The sequence below is a fragment of the Mandrillus leucophaeus genome, unplaced genomic scaffold, assembly GCF_000951045.1.
Source record: "Mandrillus leucophaeus isolate KB7577 unplaced genomic scaffold, Mleu.le_1.0 Scaffold421, whole genome shotgun sequence".
Lineage (NCBI taxonomy): Eukaryota > Metazoa > Chordata > Mammalia > Primates > Cercopithecidae > Mandrillus > Mandrillus leucophaeus.
The window spans coordinates 2,078,514-2,092,025 of NW_012104488.1; the positions used below are offsets into that span (position 1 = coordinate 2,078,514).

At 34.7% G+C, this 13,512-nt stretch overlaps 1 protein-coding gene across 2 annotated transcripts in view; it reads left to right on the plus strand.

Annotated features, from left to right (window-relative positions):
* The window catches only part of SUPT20H (suppressor of Ty 20 homolog (S. cerevisiae)), a 54,453-nt gene that overhangs the window by 9,768 nt on the left and 31,173 nt on the right, over positions 1 to 13,512 (plus strand). For both annotated transcript variants that reach the window (XM_011992994.1, XM_011992993.1), the window contains exons 3-9: positions 1,779 to 1,814; positions 2,447 to 2,505; positions 2,778 to 2,844; positions 5,017 to 5,146; positions 6,205 to 6,308; positions 9,529 to 9,645; positions 9,760 to 9,813. In XM_011992994.1, the coding sequence (XP_011848384.1) occupies positions 1,779 to 1,814; positions 2,447 to 2,505; positions 2,778 to 2,844; positions 5,017 to 5,146; positions 6,205 to 6,308; positions 9,529 to 9,645; positions 9,760 to 9,813 (567 nt within the window). The remainder of the gene's footprint in view (positions 1 to 1,778; positions 1,815 to 2,446; positions 2,506 to 2,777; positions 2,845 to 5,016; positions 5,147 to 6,204; positions 6,309 to 9,528; positions 9,646 to 9,759; positions 9,814 to 13,512) is intronic.

Genomic DNA, 13,512 nt, shown 5'->3' on the forward strand with positions numbered 1-13,512 from the left:
TTCATTGGGAATCTACTCCTTATAAGATCTTTTTTTTTTTTTTTGAGGGGAGAGACAGAATCTCACTGTATTCTCCAGGCTAGTCTCGAACTCCTGGTTTCCCACCTCAGCTTCCCAAAGCTTTGGGATTACAGGCATGTGCCACAGTGCCTGGCCAAGATTTTTTAACAAAGCAAATTGGTGTAGATTTGTTATAACTGAACGTTTTGAAAAGATGGCAGATTTCAGACTTTCTTCACTTATCATATTTAGATATTTGATAATATGGATTGTTTTTTATTGAACAGTGCAAGAAGGCCCACTATTTTTGGAATTATACAAATTCTCCATCCTTAGAACTAGGTGGTCACTTAAAAGTTCCCATGATTTCCAAAGGGTGGCAGTATTTGTTTTTCCCCCTTGCCCTCCTGGGACTTTGGTGGGTGATAGGAGTTTTTACCCACATGCAATTTGGTAGGTTGAAGTATTGGAATCTACAAAATAAGACGGAACAATTTAAGTCCTTTTAATTAAAAACTGAAAGTTCTATGCCTCTGAATAAAATTTAAAAATGGCTATCATTGTGAATGAAAAATACTATAAAACAAAAAAACGAGAAAGAGAACCACTGGTGATATATTTAGGTGGTTTTTTTTTTTTTTTAGATTTGAGTTTAGCTCTTTTTGCCCAGGCTCTAGTACAATAGCACGATTTGGGCTCACTGCAACCTCTGCTTCCCGGGTTCAAGTGATTCTCCTTCCTCAGCCTCCTGAGTAGCTGGGACTACAGGCGTGTGCCACCACGCCTGGCTAATTTTGTATTTTTAGTAGAGATGGAGTTTTACCATGTTGGCCAGGCTGGTCTTGAACTCCTTACCTCAGGTGATCCTCCTGCCTCGACCTCTCAAAGTGCTGGGATTACAGGCGTGAGCCACCATGCCTGGCCATGTTTGATTTTGTTTGGGACCTAGTGCTTTTATTCATATGTGTCTTTAGAAATGAAAGCTTTACAAATGAAGAAATAGCATAGCTTCACCATATTTTTTCCTCGTCTCTAAGAAATGAGTGGATAGGGATCTACTAGTAGATCTCAAACCTTACATGTAGTAACAGTAAAATATTTCATCAATTCTGAGGTTCATTTTCTTTTATATTTTAATATCACTGAATTGATGAGTTGATACTCGAATATCTTACAATTTATAGCTTTTTTTCTGTCTTAATGTTACGCAAAATAATGATGCATGCTTTCAGTGGCATCTTAAATTCATTGAAACATGGCAATGATAGCCATCATTTATTGCATTCTTTCTAGGCACTGAGCTAGAGATGTTATAGGTTTTTTGCATTAATATATTAGCACTTTCTAAGTTAATTTTAAGTGCCAGTACAACCCCACTCCCAATTTTCAAGATTTTTAGCAAATTAAGAGAGTTTAGCCTTTGCTTCATTTTGATTGTATACTTTATGGCCAGTAAATTTTTTTGAATGGTGCTCTTAAAAACTAAAGTCCATGAAGTGATGATAGCTGCCATATCCAAACCTCCCCTATGTTAACCTCACAAATACTGACCAGAGAGACCGTGTTAGCATTCTTATTTAGTTTGTTGTTAGTAATCAGGTACCCAAGACTCATATTTTTTCTTTGTTGTATATATTGATCATAGAGTGGAGTGGAGGAGACAAATAAAGGAGAATATATTAGACCTGTTTTAGAAAACATTAGAAATGTTAAATGTATATTAAATTTTTTTTGTGGAAATAACTAATGTTGCCAAATATACTATTTACTTTTTACAGCAACAAGCTTTAGAACTAGCTTTGGATCGTGCAGAGGTGAGGTGTGACTAAGTTACATATTGAAATAGTGTTGTCTTTAACTGACAAAAGCTCAGTTTTAAGAGATTTTTGTATGTGGTTTTTAAAGGAGCACATTATTATTTTAGGACAAGTATGCATATCATTTTGCTATAAATATATAAAAATATCAGGTGATATTTGGATCACCTATTACTTGGAATCCTCAAGATAATAATGTTATGGAATAAAACTTACTTGTACAAGGATATAGAATTTCCAAAATTGTATTTTCCTGTTTTGACAAGTTTTCTAATTACTCAAAGGGAAAAATAGCTAAGGTATACAGTATACGATTTTTCATACATTAAGCATATTTTGAACAACCATAAAATATATTGATAATATTTCTGACCTGTGAAAGTCATGGTTGTGAAACTATGATTTTGCTTATGGCAATGAAATACCCTGCTAAATTGTAGTGCAGTTCAAATTTCATTTGTTTGAAACTTATCTTTATATGTTAAGTAGTTTTTCCTACAAGATGTAATTCAGAGACTTAAGTGACTGAATAGCCTTTTGAGCCTTACTTATGTTTTAGATATACTCAATACAGTTGTTCATAGTCAAAAGCAAAAGGCTAGCTATTCTCATAAACTTTTGTTTTTTAGTATGTCATTGAAAGTGCCCGACAGAGACCTCCTAAAAGGAAATACCTATCAAGTGGAAGGTATGAATAATTAATTGGTAACGTCTTAGATTCATTGAAATATGATGATGGCCACATTTTATTACATTCCTAGTAGGCACTGAACTAGAAATTTTATAGGTTCTTTGCATGTATTAGGAATTTCTAAGTTAATGTTAGCTACTATATTCAGCTCCACCCCAGTTTTTGGGAAATTGAGGAAAAAATGTTAAAATTTAGGAAAAAAATAACATTCATGTCATGATGATTACTATATTAACATTTTATATATTTGTTTCATTAAATTTTTTTAGAAAATCTGTGTTTCAAAAACTTTATGACCTGTATATTGAAGAATGTGAAAAAGAACCTGAGGTTAAGGTAAGTATACATTTTTATTGTGTTGTAGCTTTTGAAATGTAGAAGAGAGTAATTTGGAGGAGTTATATTTGGAGTATTATTTTTGTGTGTGAGAGTGAACTAACATCTTTTTTAGCCAGATACTAGTCAGTTCTGCAGCTGACCCAGAGCTCTGGCTAATGTGGCCCCAGGCAGAGATCACCTGCTAAGGTAGGAGTGAAGGAACAGTTATATTGAATAACAGACTGTCTCACTAGGAAGTGATGAGCAAAGACACAGTATATATTATCTTTTGCTGCTTCTTCGTCTGAGAAGTGATTTATAAATTTATAGCGCTTCCTCCTGAGAAGTGATTTACAAATTTATAGCAGTAACTTGTTTTCTCATGATGATTTGAACTGGAAAGCCAGAGCTATTACAGAGCATGTATGAAATTCAAGTACAGTAATAAAAAGTGAGCTTGCTCATAAAACGAGTTCATGGCCAATTTAACTTAATTCATTTTTATTTAGCAAAATATGTGGGTAGTAGAAATGTAACAGAAGTTGATTTATTGATGTCTTTGAGCCCTCAGATTGGAAGAGCCTTAAAGGTCTCTATGAGCTTTTGTTGTCTGTCTTTAAAAATGAATACAGTTTTACTATTCAGGCCAGAAACAGTGGAATTCCAGTAGTGTCTAACTTTAAAATCTTCATATTAGGAAAAAAATTATTTTTAAACTTATAAATCTTACAGTATGTTTTTCATAAGTTTTTTCTGATATATAAGTGACATACAATAAATTGTACATGTTTAAAGTATATATTTTTTAAGTTTGGACATGTGCATTGTAGATAGAAACACCCATGAAATCATCACTACAAACAATAGAATGTACATACTCATCACCTCAGTGACAGAACTAAAATAAGAGAGCTGCATATATGAAGATTCTAAATTGGAATTGGCAAGCTGCTCTCCATCAGCTAAATGTGCCTACTACATGTTTTTATAAATGAATTTTTATGGGAACCCATCACACCTGTTGGTTTGTATATTATCTAGGGCTGGCTTACAGGTACAAAGACACATTGAGTGTTGCAGCACAAACTATTTGGCCTACAAGCATAAAATACTATCTGACCCATTAAGAAAGAAAATTTGCAACCTCTAGTCTAGATGGGATCAACTCCGTGGTAGCTAATTTGTTTTGTTGAAGAGGTACATATACTATAAAAATTTATCTAATTCTGTCTTAAGTCAAATTATGAGGGATTTTGCTACACTGAAAAGACTAACATTTTTAGTCTCTCTTTTCTAGTTTAACATCAAAGTGGTTAAAAGTTGTTTGCCTTTTTAAAAAATTTTCAGATTGCTTAGTGTTTTCATTCTATGGTGATGACAGATTAAGAATTTATCACTTCTCTCTGTATGTGTGTATGATACATGTTTAATATATATTTACTAAATATAAGATATTCAAGACATTTTGGTTTTTTTGAGATTCTGAAAAAATATTCTATTTACTGTTATCTTTGCTAAATGAGATTTGATGACATGATTTGTTAAATCTGTAAGTAGGTTTTATTTTAAATCATACGCATTTTTAAAATCATGGACTTTGTTGTGGTTTTTAAGGCGCTGTTGAATCGGATTTACAGAATATGTCCAAATTGCTTACTTCGTCTTACCAATTAGATATTTTTAGGTTCAACGTTTCAGCTTAGAGCTGTTGAACTTGTTTGTATCTTATTTAGCCTATAAAATATTTAAGAAATATGCACTTCTTAGATACAACCAAAGAGAATGCTCCATATTCTTTAGGTTAGACTTATACTTAATGGAAACTATATACTTCTGTGTTTTATATATTTGCATTTAATGATTTTATATTTTACTTATTTAAATATTTTTATTAAGTATTCAAAAGTGTTTTATATTTAAGTGCTTTTATTGTCTTGGAGGTCACCAGTTTTTAAAATATGAATTAATTTGCTTGAAACATAGTAGTAGATAAAAATTAAGTTTACATAGCAAGTTTACATAGCTGTCCCATATGTAGTGGCTATAGTTTTGTGAATCTTCTTCATTTATTCAGAATCATAATGCGGAAAGAGCACCAAAAGGTTACTTCAACCCTGATTTTGTTAAATCATAGCATTATTTATTCAGGTTATACTGGATTATTTTCATGAGCTCTGCCTCTTTTTAAAGCAGAAATTAAGAAGAAATGTGAACTTGTTAGAGAAGCTTGTTATGCAAGAGACTTTGTCTTGTTTAGTGGTCAATCTGTACCCAGGAAATGAGGGATATTCTCTGATGCTCAGGGGAAAAAACGGATCAGGTAAGACCCTCCAGAGCACAGCTGCCACAAAATACTTTCGCCAGGCAGGATGTGCTGGTTTTTTAAAGTAGTTTTTTAACCTGCTAAAGCATTTGTTCTTCAGATAGTGATGACTTAGTGATAAAAACAGATTTTGATCCCAATTTTCTTCCTTATGATATGTTTTGGTAGAATATTAGAAATTATTTCTCTTATGGTTATCTTTCCTGAATGTGCATTTTAGAAGTATTGTAATTGATATGTCTTTGAAATCCAATTATAAAAGCATCTCAGAACCAAAGGAAAGGTTAAAAAAAAAAAAGGAAAATTATAGAAACATAACTTACAGATAATTAAAATAGAATTTCCTTTCATTCTATTGCTATTTATATTTTAAGATAGTATACCGTGTTTAAAGGTAGGTAATCCTGCAGTTCGAATATGAGTCTGAAATCTTCAAAATTAAGCAGACTTGCTGCCTTTTGAGTAATTTTCACATATTAAAAATATTTCTATTAATATTGAATATGAGCATTTCTGTTAATGGTGAGTATGAAAATAATTTAAAAATATAAATACTCTTCAGTTTCATTAAAGAGATAAAAAAATTTAATAATGATGATAATGTGAGTTCTACAAGGAACTCTCATAGCTAGAATTTTGTGTGTGTGTTGATTAGTTGTAAAGTGTAACACCAAGAGAATTTTGTTCTACAAGTGACCACTTTTCAGATAACGCACCGAAGTGTCCTCTGATTTTCAGATTAGATTAATTGGTCTTCAGTGAACTTTCAGTTACTTTGACATTGGAATTTTATCATATTCTGATTATTTTGCTTTGGGCTGTGATTCCGATTGTGATGTTATGCCAGATGTTTTTTCATAATGTGTTAGGTTCCCCCCGCCCTTAAATAAAGAAGAACATTAGGAGGGCCTTTTGGTTTTGGTTTTTTTTCAATCCTTGCTTTGTTGAAATGCCTTTTGGTTTTATTATAGACATTTTTTTGAAAAGCCATTTGAATTATACAGCTAAGCTTTCAGTGAGCGTCATCATTTTCAAACTTTATGTTTTAAATTAAGATTCTGAGACCATTCGACTGCCCTATGAAGAAGGAGAGTTGCTTGAATATTTGGATGCAGAAGAATTACCTCCTATTTTGGTCGATCTCCTAGAAAAATCTCAGGTACAAAATTTTTGTCTTTAAAATGTCTTTATATTTGTTATACGTATATGATATATATGTCACATTTATCTGTATGTATACATATATGTATATAAATGACTATATGATGTTTCGTGACAGATGATGTTTAATTTTATCACTGTTCCCAACAGCCTTTAGAACATGAAATGAGGCTGGGCTTTGGTGGCTCATGCCTATAATCCCAGCACTTTGGGAGGCTAAGGCAGGAGGATCACTTGAACCCAGGAGTTTGAGCTCACTACAGTCTCAAACCCCTGGGCTCAAGTGATGCTCCTGTACCACTGCAGGACTAGAGAAGGAAGGATTAGAGAAGGAAGAGGTAAAGCAGAATTGCAGTGATTACACCACTGCACTCCAGCGTGGGCGATAGAGCAAGACCCTGTCTCTAAAACTAATAATAATAGGAGATGAAATGAGACATGTATAGCTATCTGGAAATGAATTTATGTGTGATCTTTAACCTTCAGGGTATACTGAAACATATAGACGTAGTTCTTCTAAAATAGAACAATTAGCTCATCAACTGGAAATTTCCATATAGTTACAATTAAGAAATTATGAAAGAAACTACTTTGAATATTTATGAAGTTTTTCACTTGGGGGCCAGAACCTGACCTTTGCATCTGTACTTCTCTTTACATCTGTACTTCTCTTCACATCTGTACTTCTCTTCATAGCTTGCCTAGATAAGCACTCCCTTGCCCTGTTCTACTTCCTTCTTACTGCCTTAACACCAGCCATACTGTGTACTCTACTGAGGAAAAAGAAGACATCACATGAGAGCTCTTGTTTCTTCCTAGCACCAGTCGACTAGCATCCCTACCTCTCTTCATATCTACCTGCCTTCCTGTTAAAATAGTTGATACGTACTATTTATAGGCATCCATCCCCTCCACTTGTTTTCTGGATCCTCCCCTTCCTTCTCAAGGACTTAAAATTATAACCTCTCTTTTTTTTCTATTTCTCTTTGTCTACTAAATGCAGAATGCAAGCATACTGTGTTAGAGGTTGAGTTTCTCAAATCTGAAAATATGAAATCCAGTGTTCCAAAATCTGAGCACTGACATGACACTTAAAAGAAATGCTAATTGGAACATTTCAGATTTCAGGTTTTTTGATTAGGGCTGCTTGACTTAAGTATAATGCAAATATTTCCAGCTCCAAAATGCTTCTGGTCTGAAGCACTTCAGATAAGGGATACTTAAGCTGTATGTCTCAAATTAAAAAAAAAAAGTCCTCCCTTCTCCAACTACTGCTCTTGTTACTCTTGACAGCAATGCTACTCAAAGAATTTATAGTCATTTCCTTTTTTACACATCCCATTCTTTCCACCACCCATCTCATTTGGCATCATGACGTCATTCTGCAGAGGTTGCATTTGTCAAAGTTACCAATGATTTCCATATACTGAATAATTGGTCACTTTTCTGTTCTCTTCTTAATTGGCCTCTTAGCAAAGATCAGTGGATATAACTACGTCCTGCTTGAAATGCCTTTCTGTTGATTTCTGAGACGTCATTTTCCTGGTTTTCCTCTGCCTTTTCTAATCCTTCGGTCTTTTTTACTATAATCCCTGTTCCATCCATAAACGTGTGTGTTTTCAGGTTCAGTCCTTGGCCCTCTGTTTTTCTTTAGTAATATTCTCCCTGAATGATTTCAGCCAGTTTCATGTGTTTTTAAAATGTTACTTACTCTATTGCCTATATGCCTCACCATGGCCATTCCACCAAGCTCCTAACTTACATACTTACTTGGATATATAATAGGTTCCTCAAATTTAATATTACAAAAGCAGAACTTTATTTTACCTCCCAAACCAGTTTTATCACCAGTCTCTTCAGTCTAACAGATGACCCTGTCCTCACCTTCCACATTCAGTCCATCAGCAAATGCCAGCTCTCTCTTTAAGATACATGGTTGTGCCCAGTGCTCTGAACAAAACCCTTGCTTTCCTGTTTGTCTTCATCTTTTTTTTTTTTTTTTTGAGATGGAGTCTTGCTCTGTCGCCCAGGCTGGAGTGCAGTGGCCGGATCTCGGCTCACTGCAAGCTCCGCCTCCCGGGTTTACGCCATTTTCCTGCCTCAGCCTCCCAAGTAGCTGGGACTACAGGCGCCCGCCACCTCGCCTGGCTAGTTTTTTTGTATTTTTTAGTAGAGACGGGGTTTCACCATGTTAGCCAGGATGGTCTCGATCTCCGGACCTCGTGACCCGCCCGTCTCAGCCTCCCAAAGTGCTGGGATTACAGGCTTGAGCCACCACGCCTGGCCTGTCTTCATCTTCTAAATGTCATCCTCACTCACTACATTCCATCCATCCTTGTTTCATTTCCACAATAAAACACTCCAAGCTTGTTCCTACAGTAAGAACTTCTCATTTGTTATTCCCTCTGTCTGGAATGATCTGTCCCTAATGTATCCGGCCCTTTCTTGTGATTCAGATCTTAGGTAAAACCTAAGGTTTTTATCTGCACATACAATCCAGATTGACCCTTCCCTATTTGATTTCCTTTATAGAATTCATCACTATCTAAAATTATTTTGTTCTGTTTACATGTTTATTGCCTGTCTTCCCACAGCTGAGTGCAAATGTTGTCTGACTACTGTATCTGTAAAGCTGTACCTGGATAGGTACAGCCTGAAGAACTATTTTTCATTTGAATTTTATGTTTAACTTCCCTCCTATTAATAAAGGCTAAGGGCAAAGATTTTATTTCTGAAAATTTTAGCAGAGCAAATATAGAAGTTATATCTAGAAGCTGAAACACTGGCAAGGTTGATTGGCAATTTATAACAATGATAAACTTTATAGTAATGGCAAAGTTAGCAAAATGTAACAGTAAGCCAGTGAGCTGCAGAAGAACAGCTCACTGTTCCAAGGATCAAGAACAGTTCCAAGGATCTGTAACGTAATAGTATGTAAATGCCAAAAGTCAATTGACTTGGTAGATGCCAAAGTCAATCTATAATTAGAAACTGTTAAATAGTTTTAAATTGCTTCTTGTGTCATGGTGATGAACATAAAATACTTCCTTTGAAAAGGTTTACACAGTGTTAAATCTACCAAGGAAATCTACTAAAGAGTGCATACATGAGTGGCCAGAAATGTTGCATGAATGTAAAGGATGTGAAATGTTTGATATAAACTACTTACTTAGACTTTTGGAAAAAAAAATGACATTTACATATTTTTACCCAAACAGGTTAATATTTTTCATTGCGGATGTGTCATAGCAGAAATACGTGACTACAGGCAGTCCAGTAACATGAAATCTCCTGGTTACCAAAGTCGGCACATTCTCTTACGTCCAACAATGCAGGTAAGGATGTTTAAGATATACTATTTTAGATTTTAGTTGGAAGTTTCATTTATCAAATGTCTTCATATGTTTGTGCATAGATTAATGAGTTTTTTAAATGTTTATTTCTTCTAGACTTTAATTTGTGATGTACATTCAATAACAAGTGATAACCATAAATGGACCCAGGTTAGTTGTTTTGTTTTTTAATCTCAAACAGGCAAAATATAGGATGAAAAAAACTTATCATTAAGCAAAAGTGATTTTCTGCTTATTTTTATTCAATAATTAAGTTTGATGCTTTATGTGAAAAGCTGGTATTCCTTTATGAGATCTGGAAGTTAAGGGTCTCTTTATACATGTAGTAATCCCTCAAGTTGCCTAAGATCATTTTAGGGTGAAGCTGGCCTAATATGCTCAATGAGATAAAACTTAGTCTTTATCTCCTCTCAAATAGAAGAAAAATGTTTTTACCTTGACTACAAATAGATACTGGTTTTTTTTTAAATAATTCAAGTTTCTAACCCAGCCTAGCCTAGCTTTCTTTGCCATTTATACTGGTTGCCTTGAAATGAGAGGAACTCTCTTACCCCTGAGAATAACCAGTTAACCCTCCAGTTCTGGCTCAGTGATATATGAGGGGACTTCAGAAAGTTTGTGGAAAACTGGAATTAAAAGATAAAAAATATAAACTTTTCTTCTCAGTATAAGCTCCATTAAGTTCAAGACGCTTGTAAATGATACCATTTATTTAGTCTACCCCTAAAGAACTGAGGGTCCTGGGAACTGAACCATATCAATGCAATCAGTTTTACATTATTAACTGAAGAAAAAATGGATACTTTTTAAACTTTTTTTTTTTTTTAAGATTAGGAAACAAGAAGTCGGAAAGAGCCAAATCTGGACTGTAAGGTGGATACCTAATGGTTTCCCATCAAAACTCTTACAAAATTTCTCTTTTTTGATGAGAGGAATGAGCAGAGGCATTGTGGTGCAGAACGACTCTGGTGAAGCTTTCCCAGGCATTTTCCTGCTGAAGCTTTGGCTAACTTTCTCAAAACACTCATAATAAGCACGTTACATTCTTTGTTCCTGCAGAAAGTCAACAAGCAAAATGTCTTGAGCATCCCAGAAAACTGTTTCCATGATCTTTGCTCTTCACCTGTCTGCTTTTGCTTTGACTGAACCACTTCTGCCTCTTGGTAGCCATTGCCTTAATTGTGCTTTATTATCTTCAGTATTATACTGGAAAGAATGCTTTAGTATCTTGGTCCTACTTGTTGAAAATTTCCATGGAAAGCTCTGCTTTTTCAGCTGATCTGGATGCAGTGGTTTTGGCACCCATCGAGTGGAAAGTTTACTCAAGTTTAATTTTTCTGTCAAAATTATTCAAGCTGAACCAGTTGAGATGCCTATAGTGTTGGCTTTTGTTTCTGTTGTTAATCATTGGTCCTCTTCAATTAGGTTACAAACGAAATGAATTTTTTTCCTCGTAAATTGATGTGGATGATCTGCTGCTGCAGGCTTCATCTTCAACATAGTCTTGTCCCTTCTTAAAACAAGTTACCCATTTGTAAACGGCTGCTTTCTTTGAGGCATGCTTCCCATAAACTTTTCAAAAAGCGTCAATGATTTCACAATTCTTCCATTTAGGCTTCACCATCAATTTGATGTTTGTTGTTGCTTCAGTTTTAGCAGAATTCATGTTGCTCTGGTAGAGGCTGTTTTCAAACTGATGTCTTATCTTTCTTAGTGTTTCAAACTAGGTTCTGTTCAGACATGTTTTAACAGCTTAGTGCATATTTATTTTGGTGCAAAAAGGTTTGAAACCTATGTATAGTTTTTTCTTAATACTCATTTTTCATAAACTTTTAAAGACCCCTTGTATGTGAGATGCCTACTCAAAAAAGTGTTCAGTTGTCTGTGACTATAGTGAGGAATAATTACTAAGTCAAAAGAAAATATCAGTAATGGTAGTTATCCTTTCTGTGACATGTGATTATAAAATAAGCTTCAATTCATCAGTAACTACCGAGTATTGTGTTTTGGTTTGGGCTGTAATGTTATCATCTGAAAAAAGATTAAAAGCGATCAAAAGAATATTAGACAACAGAAAAACTCATTGGTTACCATCAGAGGATGCTAGGGCATCAGTTTCTTACTCTGAGGATTGATAAAGGAGAGAATATAATATTTATTCTGCCCTTCTTGTTATGAACTGTATTTTAGGCAGCCAAGTAAGTGAGGGAAAATTCTTAGGAAAATTTCCAGCTAATAGGTGTAAAAGAAATGATAGACTTTTGAAAAATAAAAGTTTGAAAGTGTTAATGAAGTAATGAATCTAGACAACAGTAATTCTTGGATGTGAAAACTATTAGATGATAGGTTAATGGGAAATTTTGTAATGTAGCAATCTGATTAAACCTACTGATTGAAGATGGAACAGTTAATTATTGTGTACCTCCCGGTTTGATGCAAGAGACATACAACAGTAGTAATAGCACCAATAAAGAACTCTTGTCCAAAAAAAAAAAAAAAAGGAGCCCATATTAAATCAAGCCACTAGTTGTAACTAGCAGTTTATAGGAATTCAGTGAATAAAATAAATTCTTAAGTAACACAACGAGGAAGAAACCAGCCAGATCTAGTTAATGGACATGAGAAAGCAATTGGTTAATTCTAACAAATTATTATTTAACAATATTATTAATTGATTCACTTAAAAAAATAGCCTTAGCTATCAAGATATTTCAGAGGTTAAGCAAAGTAATAGGATTCAGTAAAGTACATTATGTGATAACAGTAAAGAGCCTGTATGTACTTTGGAATTGGGTATATAGAGTTCACTCAATATTAGCAGAGTCATTTTTATTCTTGTAATATAGTTGAGTATAGGATGGGACTATTCACGGTTACTAAAAAATGCCATAACCCTTTACGACCCTATAGGTTTTGTGAGAGCAGAATATTTTGTTTTGCTCACTACTTTATCCCCAACTCCTGTAAAGGTGCCTAACACATCATAGGTGCTCAAATACTTTCTTGAATTAATGAGTAGCCACTCTTACAATCTGACCATTCCATACTCTACAAATTATAGGCATACCTCGGAGTTATTGTGGGTTCGATTCCAGAGCACTGCAGTAAAGCAAATACTGCGATAAAGCAAGTCACATGAACTTTTTGGTTTCCTAGTGTATAAAAAGATTACATTTACACTATATAGTTGACCTTGAACAACAGAGAGGTTACGGGCAGTGGCCTTTGTGCGGTCAAAAACCCATGTGTAACTTCTGACTCCTCTTCTAATACTTTACTAAGAGCCTACTGTTGACTGGGAAGCCTTACTGGATTTTGTTTTTTTGTTTTGTTTTGTTTTGTTTTTGAGATGGAGTCAGGTTGTAACTCAGGTTGCAGTGCATTGGCACAGTCTCAGCTCACTGCAACCTCTGCCTCTCAGGCTCAAGTGATCCTCCTACCTCAGCCTCCTGAGTAGCTGGGACTATAGGTGCATGCCACCATGCCCAGCTAATTATTTTTATTTTTGGTAGAGACAGGATTTCACCATGTTGCCCAGGCTGATCTCGAACTCCTGAGCTCAAGCGATCTGCCCGCCTGGGACTCCCAAAGTACTGGGATTACAGATGTGAGCAACCATGCCTGGTGATTAACATGTATTTTGTATGTTATATGTATTGTGCTCTGTATTTTTACAGTTAATTGTTAGAGAAAAGAAAACATTAAGAAAATCATAAGAAGAGAAAATTTGTTTACTATTCAATAAGTATATCATATTAAAGGTCTTCATCCTCATCATCTTCACATTGAGTAGGCCGAGGAGGAGGAAGAAGAAAAGTTCATCTTGCCAGTTCTCTTGGCAACTTCCAG